Source organism: Diabrotica virgifera, chromosome 9, assembly GCF_917563875.1.
Source record: "Diabrotica virgifera virgifera chromosome 9, PGI_DIABVI_V3a".
Classification (NCBI taxonomy): Eukaryota; Metazoa; Arthropoda; class Insecta; order Coleoptera; family Chrysomelidae; genus Diabrotica; species Diabrotica virgifera.
In genome coordinates, this window is record NC_065451.1 from 87,381,447 (window position 1) to 87,392,508 (window position 11,062).

Below are 11,062 nucleotides of genomic sequence, written 5' to 3' on the forward strand. Positions count from 1 at the left end.
TGTTGAGGATGTTAAGCGGCTGCAATCAAATGGACTCTGTGTTAATGGGCATATGATTCACATAAAAATTAGATGCTTTATCTGCGATTCACCTGCACGGGCATTTATTAAAGGTATCTGTTTTTTTTAATTATTGCTTAAATTGACTAGTTTATTTTACAGGTGTAGTCAATTTCAATGGGATTAATGGATGCCTTAAATGCACTACTGAAGGCGAATATTCTTATCTTTCTCGAACTGTTGTATTTCCTGATATAAAATGTCCTCTTAGAACTGATGCAAAATTCAGAAGTAAACATTATGGTAAGCACCATAAAGGGCAAGAGTCACCAATTTTGAAAATTTCCGAAGTTGACATGGTGCAGCATTTTATAGTAGCAGATGAACTACATCTTTTAGAGCTAGGTGTGATGAAGCGTTGTCTAACAGGATGGAAAGATGGTTCTATGGGTTTCTCAAGTAAGCTATGTGCTCGTGATATTGAGAGGATCTCCAAACATTTAATATCTGTGAAACTTCCATCTGAAATTCATCGTTCCACAAGAGGATTAGATTGCCTGGCATACTGGAAAGGAGTAGAATGGCGCAATTTTCTTAATTATATTGGAATTGTTATTTTAAAAGATGTGTTGAACACTGACGTTTATAAACATTTTTTACTTCTTTTTGTTGCTGTTAGAATATGTTCTTCTGACATGTATGCTGAAAATCGTTCGGTTGCCCAATTAATGTTTAAAAAATATATAGATGATTTTAAGATTATTTATGGCGTACAATTTATTACAAGCAACATTCATAACTTAGAACATGTGGTTGATGATGTTAATAGATTTGGACAACTTTTTACAATATCTACGTACCCATTTGAGAATACATTATTTCAACTAAAAAAATTATTGCGCCAAGGAAATAACAGTTTGCAGCAAATTGTTAATAGAATTGGCGAAAGAAATTTAATATTGAGCAATGATACAAAAAAGACAAGTTTACAGCCAGAAATTAAGAAAAGGGGGAATGTTATCAAGTGCTACATTTATTCTCATAATTTTTGTTTAAGTAATGTTTTCAAAAATTCATGGTTTTTAACAAATGACAATGACATTGTTCAAATGAATTCTGCATCAGAAAAAGGTGGTAAAATATTCATACATGGAAAATCTGTTAAGAAAAAAGAAGATTTCTTTAGTTATCCCATTCGATCATCAAATTTACACATATATATTTGCAACATTACAAATTTAAATAATATGAAACTTTATTTGCTAGAGAATGTTGTTTGTAAAATGGTTGTTATAAAATACAATGAAAGTAAAATTGTTTTTATTCCTCTTCTACACACTATTAAAAATAAACAAAACTTGAATGTAAATTAAAAAGTTTTTTTAATAAAAATGTTCTTTTAGTCCGTGTCTGTATCATTATTATCTTCCTCTTCAACCTCGTCATGTTCTATTATAGCATCTTCACCGTCAGCTTCATATTTTTCCATACCATGTTCATCGTTATCTTCATCATATTCTTTTTCTTCATTAAATGATTGCTCATTTTCATAAAAAAATTCATTTTCGCCTGAAATAATAATTTTTATGTTATACATTTTTTTAATATAGGTACCTTTACCTTGTCTTTGAGCAACACCTTTTCTGTTTCCACTTAAACGTTGTTTTTTAACCATTGATTTTTTTCTTCTATGTATTGAAGATTGGCGGATGCCTCCAGTTAAACTACGCTTCTTTGCATTTCTTGTAATTCCAATTATAAATTTTTTCAACAAAGCCTTCGAAAAATCTTTATTGGAACTTTGGACTATTGTAAAAAACACTTCTAAAATATTTTTGCAATTTTTAATACAACATTTTTCAGTGTTGCTTCTACTTCCTCCCGTCCACGAACACTGCACCATAAATTTTTTCTCAAAAAAATAATCTACAATACTATAGCAGGTATCCAAACCATTACTAGTATCAGGAATATTACCAATAATTTTTTTAAAATAATTTCTCTAGAAAACAGTATCAACATTAAATTTAAAAGATTAAATGAAAACTGAAATAATATAACTTACTACTTTCTTTTCATAATTTGGATCTTTGAGATTTTCCTCTAATTGACTTAACTCCTGTGAGGTTGAAACGGCATGAAATTCAAATTGAATATTGTCATCATCCTGATGATTGTTTTTAAAATTCTGCATTGCTGACAATAATTTGGCATCAAAATCTGATTTAATTGCCGCAACTGCCTTCACCAACATATCTTTTACGCTCTCTGTTATATCATTTTTAAACTGATTAAATTTTTGCTCAATGTCATTCAACTTGTTAATAATATCGTTTTTACTTTCTTCTCCAATCAAAGGCTTATAATTAAGGGTGCAAAAAAAAAGTAATTAAAGTAATAATTTTAAATGTTTCCAATAAAAACTTACCTGTTCGATGACATTTAAAAACTGCGCATTTGCAATTGCTTCAGGAGAAATAATTGCCTCATCCGAAAAATTGGTTTCCAAAATTATATTTTCGCTTTCAACAACAGGCTCAGGAGTTTCTTCCGGTATGATTGGTTGAAACGAACAAAATTTTGACGATGATGATGCAAACAGAGTTTCAAAATTTTGTTGACTAGTGACCTTTTTTGTGTTTCTTACTTTATTTTTTTCTTTCATTTCTCCTAAAACCTCGGAATCAGTTGAAGACGTTGCCGAACCTCCCGACATTTCTAAAAGTTCAGTTTCAGCTGCAATGCGATTTTTATAATAATTTCTTTTGATGCGACATATTATTTTATTCCACGTAATGTCTGGAGTAGAATTGACATCCTTTATCAGATTTTTCACGTTTTTTGGTGGCCAAAATAAAATTTTGTTTTTTATCCACTTGTGTGGAACAACAGTTAAGACCGACCTTCCAGCTTCTATCGTCTCAACGATTTTAAAATGGGGTTCTGTAATAAATTAAACTAATTAAAATTTCAAATATTAACTACAATATTACATAGGTACATAAGTAGAAAAAAAGAAGTTTTAAATTTCATCCAATGCATAGGCAACTCATATTACGTTCTTATAATAATAAAAGTATACTTTTTATTTACCCATTATTTTAATTAGAAGATTTGTAACTTATTAGTAGTTTGTTAATATCAGTCTCCTTATATAAATAAATATATCCCAGGTTTATTCTAATTATTTAAGACCAAAATATTTCATAATTTAATAAGTTTAATACTAAATGTAAAAAAATAATTAACCTAACTTTTTTTAAATGTATAATATTGATAATTATTAATATCCATTTTTACAAACACTTTGTATACTTAAAGAATAAATAATAAACAACGTACTTACCTGGATTACACCTATTCATTTTGACTTAAAACTTACGCAAAAATCACTATAAAAATAGGAAAAACAAATAAATTTTGATCTCCGTTTACAGACAAGACAGTATTTTCGCGGTAAATCCCAGGAGTGTTTTGTTCTGCTAATAATCAATCTCAATTCAGCTAAAATTTAGTGAATGTGGCGTTGTTTACTTTTGCAGAAAGTATTCAGAAGTTATTCAACTAAAATTCCGATAATTATTTTCAGCTTTTGTTCGACAAATAAACAGCGCTTCTTCAAATTTATTTCAGCTGTTGTTCAGCTTCCAAAGCATTTCATTTATACAATAAAATACACATTTTTGGTAAGTGCCAGATTAGCTCAGTGGGATAGGCAGTGATATATGGATCGAGAGGTAGCAGGTTCAAATCGCACAGAAGACACTATAAAATAAAAAAAGTAAGTATTACGATTTTAAATAAAATAATAAAATAAGTATGAAATTGAAGTTAAAAGAAAGCTAATGTCGATAATAAATCGTAATAAATATATAAAAAAAAACATTTTTGTTTTATTTATAAAAAGCTGAAGAAGAGTTGAAAAATAGACTGTATAATATCTGCAAAAGCTACTTTTCAGCAAGGAAACAAATTATATAACACGTGAAAATTGGTCAAAAGCAGCTGAACAAAGGCTGAAAGTAAAGCTGTTTAGAAACTGAATAAGTATTTCTTCATTTTGCAGAAGTGGTACAGTAGCAATATGAATAGCCATATAAAAGTTGAAGAAGCGCTAATAAATGCTACTTTATTCAGCTTTAAGCTGATTATCTTCTCCTTTTTCGCCTGTTTAGAATCTGAACAGATGCATAAACAAACTAATCGACTACCTTTGTTCAACATGCAAGCTTCTAAAATTAGCTGATGAAACGTTAAATCAACTTAAAATGTTTGTTGGGTATCCCCTTAAAATAAGCATTTTGAACCGATGAAGCTTACAGATCATATTTATAAACAATACATACACGAGTAAATCAACTTCTGAAGTGGTGACTATTAATTTCATTTCGGATGCTAATTAGGGGGTGAATTTTATAATTTTTTACAAAAAAAAGGATCTTCATTTTGAGCGTAACTTCCTTAATTTAATAATAATAATATTTATTTTATTTAGGAATAACAATAAAGATTTACAAAAAATAAAAAGCATAATGAGTACTACCTAAATAAACATAAATAACTCACTGAAGTTGAGCTACCTTGTATATATATTATTAATATACATACAAAAGTAGCACCCCTTGTGCGTGAGACTTAAAAATATAATATATTAACTTACAATATAAACAAAAACAAAAAATATTTAACAATTGTATAAATGTATACAGTTATATGGGAATTTATAAAAATACTAAAAACTCTAACATTAAATAAGAAAAAAATAAAAATATACTAATTTTACTATATGTAATTTGTGATATAAATGTGTCCATCAATTCAAGGAATGTTGCAGTTGATAATAAAAATCTCTATAGATGTAAACTTTATTTTCGATATTTATTTCATACTTAAGTTTATTTATTAGAATTGTCCATTAATAAGTTCTTCGCAAAATTTTGTTGATTTGCTCCCAATCCATTGTTTAATTTCATATTTATACCTATGTTTTTTATAATTTTTAAATTGTTTTAAATTATCCGGTAGTAAATTGTACAATTTGGGCCCTATGTAACCAACATATCTTTGGAGGATGGATTTATTACATTTTGGTAGAATTGCATTATGTTTTATATATCTAGTTTGATGGGCATGACTGTTAAAATTTAATATTATCTTTTTTTCATGAATATGTATAAGGGCTTTATAGCAGAATAATTTACGTACAGTTAAAAATTTACTTTCGTTATATAACAGCTCACTAGAATATCTTAAATTTTTCCCGTATATAATTCTAATTATCCATTTCTGAATAATATTTATAGAATGTAAGTAATTATTGCGTATTCCACCCCATCCTAAAAGACCATATGTGAGTTGAGATTGTATAAGTGCATAATAAATAATTCGTAAATGAGTTATTCCTAAAAATTGTTTTAAAAATTTAAATCTTGATAAGAGTCCTCTTAATTTATTTACTATATTATTTGCTTGGGTGTTCCATCGTAAATGCTTATCAATTATTATACCTAGATATTTAATTTCGTATGTATGTGGAATTTCATTTTTTGCATCAATTTTTAACGGGCCAAGATTTGGAAGGTTATTAACATATGATGTAAATGGCATATATTTTGTTTTTTCTACATTTAAGGTAAGTTTATTAAACTGAAACCACTTTTGAATTGTAGCAAAATCTGTTTCAGCTTTTTGTTTTAAGTTATTCCATGTATTTGCATCATAGAAAATAGCTGTGTCATCTGCAAAACTTATTATCTTACCTGTGATATTCAGTCTAAATAGATCATTAATATAAATATTGAAGAGAATTGGCCCCAAGACTGTTCCCTGTGGTACTCCGTAAGATATAATTCTTCCTTTACCGATTTCTCCATCTATAGAAACATGTTGTTGTCTATTTAGCAGATAACTTTCTAGGATGTTATATGCAAGTCCTCTTATACCATATTTTTGAAGTTTATTCAGCAGTATTTATGTGAAACCGTATCAAATGCCTTTGCTAAATCGACAAATATACAAAGAGATGGTTTTGCATTATCAAGAGCTTTGTAGATGTTAGCTGTTAGAGTACAGATTGCATCTTCCGTTGATTTTCCCTCTTGAAACCCATATTGACATTCAGATAGTATATTAAATTTTTTAAAAAAATTTGTAAGTCTTATTTTAATTATTTTTTCAAATATTTTGCCTATATTTGAGATCAGTGTTATAGGCCTATAATTTTGACAATATTAATGCTAAAACTGTTTTAACCTTTTTTTAAACACTACAAAAAAGTTGTAATGAGTGTTCCCCAAAAAGTGTTTTAGTTTTTGACAGTTCACGTTGAAATATTCAATTTGGAATTTGGCGTGTATGAACCTATTTTTCATTAGTTACAACTCTTCTCTTACTGGGTCTAGGGATCTCATTCATAAGCACACCATTTTTTTACTTTTTTATGGGCTATATTTTTCCTAAGAATGGTTTTTTCGATAAAATACTTACTTTTTGAGTTAATTGCCAAAAAACCGTTAAAAAATGTTTTTTTTTGTTGAAAAATAAACATATTTACTCGCAAATAACTCGTAAAGTAACTAAGTGAAAAAATGCTATAGAACAAAAGTTGCCTAGAATTAGTCAGTTAATCCATTTCCGGACTTATTTTGAACGTATATTTTTTCATCCCGAGACGAGGTAAAAGTCACCCCCATGGCAAAAGCACACATCGGCACAATACCATTGTGCTTCTTTGACATGTTACCTATGTGAATGCCAAATTTCATGTCAATCTAAGCGGTTTTTTTAAATTTATGGGTTTTGCAATATTTTACCGTCAGCGAACGGACTAATAGTAGAGTATCCGATATAAGGCCGATCTGCATCGATCTATTTAATGGATAACGTGTGCGTGAAGTAACAATGTATTTTAAACGGGATTTACTTTTTCGCACTGTTTTTGACACACTTTCATATAATCAAATATCCTTAACTTTCGCGTTGTCATGGTGATGACATAATGAGCAATAAATTACAAAAAAAAATTTGACAGTTTTGTGGTTTGAAAGAAATTGGAATGTTTAAATAAGTTCTAAAAATTGTAGAATAGGAATGAATTCCAGTGATGAAGAGTTACAGTTATTTTATTTGTTTATCGTAGATAAAATATTGTATGAAACTGTGCGTGAAGTACTTTTTGCGAACTTACGCGATGTATAGCACTCGCTCCGTTGTCGCTCGTGCTCTAAACATCACGTGCATTCGTAAAAAGCATACTTCACGAACTGTTTCATAAATAACTATTTTCATATATTAAAAAAAATGTTTCGACCCGGGTAGATATTATTCCAGATTTTCAGATTTCAGCACAGTGTTAGATGGTTGGGGCATATATGGAGAGCAGGTAGCGTAACAACTATAAACTCAATTTTACAATGGAAACCCGGAGTTAGAAGGAGACGCGGAGGAACTAGAATAAATGGTTACAGGAAGTAAAGGAAAATTTATATAGGGCAGGAATTAGAGACTAGCAGAAAAAGACAGAGGATAGAAAGAAATGGAGAAGCACAGTCAATAGTATCGAGTAGCAGACTGGGACTAATCTGCTCTAAAAAGATGGATCTAGATAGCTTTTTAGCGGCTCAACCCCACCTGGTGTATTTAGCCATTTAATTTTCTTATTACACATTATTATTGGTCCATCAAAAATTAAAAGGACGGTGCCTGTAATAAAATCTAAAATTCAAAATTTAATCAAGACAAATAATAAATATTAAAATTTCCTATAAGTTCAAATTTATTTATTAAAATATTTGATATAATTTTCATAAATAAATTACTTACTAATAACACTTTTTTAATTAATTCCAAAAAATCCATTTTGCAGCAATAATAAAATATTAGTATTTGTAAAATAAATATCAATCATATCATAAATAACACAGGTTTACAAAAAAACTAAATTTCGACCTATTTGAAGAAACCATATTACAAAGGGGTTTTTGGGGTGGCTGATCACGAATCCGGGGTCCGCTCACCTCTTTCACGCCAGGTAAAGGTCATTTCAAGGTCATTTCAAGGTCAAATCAAGATAAATCGACAGTCGCTCTGAGAAAGTATATTAGGGCATTTTTGGTGTCGCTGATGACGAATCAGGAGTCTGCTGACCTCTATCACGTCTAGTTCAAGGTCAAATCAATATAAATCGACACAATCGCTCTGAAAATATAGGGGTTTTGGAGTCACTGATCATGAAAACTGCGGTCCGTTGAGCTCTACCACGTAAGGTAAAGGTCATTTCAAGGCCAAATCAGGACAAGTCCACAAAACTGATTTGACCTTGAAATGACCTTTACCTGTCGCGGTTGAGCTCAACGGACCCCAGTTTTGTGATCAGCGACCCCAAAAACCACCTAATATACTTTTTCAGAGCGATCGTGTCGATTTCTTGATTTGACCTCGAAATGACCTTGAGCTAGACGTGATAGAGGTCAGCGGACACAAAATTCGTCATCAGCGACCACAAAAACCCCCTAATATACTTTTTCAGAGCGACTGTCGGTTTATCTTGATTTGACCTTGAGATGACCATTACCTGACGTGATAGAGGTCAGCGGACCCCGGATTCGTGACCAGCGACCCCAAAAACCCCCTAGTCATATGGTTTCGTCAAATATTCCGAAATGTATTTTTTTTGTAAACCTGTTTAATCAAAAGAATATCAATCTTTTAATTTAAATAGACAACTGTAAAACAAAGAACTGCATTCACAACTGTATTCACAGTAAAAGTTTCAAAAGCTCACACATTACGCTTAAAGTAAGAGGTAAATCAGCAGACGAGTCGTTGTGACTTCCAAAATATGACAACACCGCTGGAAGTGACAACGCGCCTTGAACTACCCTATATATGGAAGCCATAACGTATGCTGTACGCTTCGGTATATACGTATATATATACAAAATTTATTTTGGTAAATCCTTTCCCCTCAATAGGTAGACCCATTTTATAAGCCCCCCTTTTACCAAATACACAATTTTTAAAAAATAATTCCTAGTAGAAAAGGTGGAAGTCGGACAGCCTCTTCTGTATACCGGAAGTCACAACTTAACGTGCATCAATATATATATATATATATATATATATATATATATATATATATATATATATATATATATATATATATATATATATATATATATATATATATATATATATATATTGATACATGTATCCATGTAACTTCCAAAATAGATTCTCGTAATACGTTGTCACTTCATATATACCGTTATGACTTCCGATTTCGGAAGTCACAACGTTTTGCCTAAATTTTTACGAATTTGGCTACTAGATGGTATTAGAAGGCTTATATCAAAAATTTCACTAGAAGTCACATCGTATCTAAATACTCATAAGATCAGATTTTAGTACGACGGTATATCATCAGCGCTAGTGTCGCTCCCGTACGAGAATACACGTGATATACACAACGCGTAGGGACTTCCGTATACCACACCGCTCGTTGTGACTTCCGTTATTTGGCAACGCTGTCTAAACGTTCCCAGACGCCAGACATGTAATTGTTATAGATTTGCGGTCGTAGTATTTTGTGCAGCTGTTATTTAAATATGAGTAATAGCAGATCTGCTTTACTTTCATAGTTAGCGTTAAATTAAATATATTATCTCTATAATTAGTATATTATACATGTACAAAATTCAAAGTGTCCATTAAATAATCTAAATTATTTTTTAAAAACCTTATTAAAAAATAAATTTAGGTAAATATTATTTTCATTTCACGAAATTGCCGAAAATCGCGTATAGGTATTTTGGACCTAGGCTGAAAAGTCACTTTTAGTGATTGTTACTTCGGAAGTAATAAAAGTATAAAAACACACATAAAAATTGAAACAATGAATCAAAAGTGATAGATAGTTCTAATAAAGTAATAAATTCTAGTAATAATATGAAATACAGTAAACTCTCTCTTAACGGACACCTCCCTTTGCCGGGCACCTCCTCTATATGGACGGTTTTTCAAACAAAAATAATTCGGCGATATATGAACCTGTACCCTTCAACTGACAACTGACACTCAACACCGGACGTTGACAGTAAAAATGATGTGTAAATGCGGATCTTCTTCTTCTTCTTATGCCGTCTTCTAACCAAGGTTGGCGATCACCTTTTTAAACGCTTCTCTGTCTTTTGCAAAGTGAAATATCTGTTCAACACTGAGGTTAGTCCAATCTCTGATATTCCTCAGCCAAGATTTCTTCTTTCTTCCCAAACCTTTTTCCCCTCTACTCTTCCTTGCATGATGACGTGTAGCAGAGAGTATTTATAGTTACGAAGTATGTGGCCCAGATACGATGTTTTTCTTATTTTGTGTTCATAAGCTTCCTGCCATGTCCAATTCTTCTTAACACTTCTTCGTTTGAGACTTTTGCAGTCCAAGGAATTTTCAGAATACGCCTATACAGCCACATCTCGAATGCCTCCAATTTTTTTACGGATTGTGCTTTTAGAGTCCAAGTTTCTACCCCATATAGTAGTTGCGACCAAACATAACATTCGACGAACCTCAATCTAATGTCCATACTCAATTTCTTATTTGTAAACATTAACTTGAATTTTATAAATCCTTTTTGAGCTATTTCTATTCTCACCTTTATTTCCTCATCTTGATCTAATTGTGAGTTTATAATTGCTCCTAGGTATTTATACCTCTCGACTCTTTCTATCGGTTTACCTCCAATGTCAGATGTATGTTGTCAACAGGGTTTTTTGAGATCACCATTAATGTGGTTTTATTTATATTCATTGTTAGTCCCATCTTTTTGCTTTCTCTGTTAATGATATCTAGGAGAATTTGTAAATTGTCTATATTCTCTGCCATGACTGCGGTATCGTCTGCAAATCTTATGTTATTAATGATGCTCCCTCCAATCCTTACACCTTCAATTCTTTCCCATAGTGCCTCCTGAAATATTAGTTGGGAGTACACATTGAATAATTGTGGCGACAGCACCCATCCGTGCACGACAGCACGTATCCGCAAATGTGGATAGTAAATATAAAAT

General features: G+C 30.9%; 2 protein-coding genes across 2 annotated transcripts; both read right to left on the reverse strand.

Moving 5' to 3' along the window:
- Positions 1 to 1,303: 1,303 nt before the first annotated feature.
- Positions 1,304 to 2,323, reverse strand: LOC126892166 (uncharacterized). Its single transcript, XM_050661637.1, has 2 exons — positions 2,066 to 2,323; positions 1,304 to 2,002 (listed from the first exon to the last, which is right to left on the reverse strand). Exons 1-2 carry the CDS (start codon positions 2,252 to 2,254, stop codon positions 1,400 to 1,402), a joined length of 792 nt encoding a protein of 263 aa, XP_050517594.1. The 5' UTR covers positions 2,255 to 2,323; the 3' UTR covers positions 1,304 to 1,399.
- A 10-nt stretch (positions 2,324 to 2,333) lies between these two features.
- Positions 2,334 to 3,762, reverse strand: LOC126892167 (uncharacterized). Its single transcript, XM_050661638.1, has 2 exons — positions 3,347 to 3,762; positions 2,334 to 2,943 (listed from the first exon to the last, which is right to left on the reverse strand). Exons 1-2 carry the CDS (start codon positions 3,363 to 3,365, stop codon positions 2,390 to 2,392), a joined length of 573 nt encoding a protein of 190 aa, XP_050517595.1. The 5' UTR covers positions 3,366 to 3,762; the 3' UTR covers positions 2,334 to 2,389.
- Between the last annotated feature and the right edge of the window lie 7,300 nt (positions 3,763 to 11,062).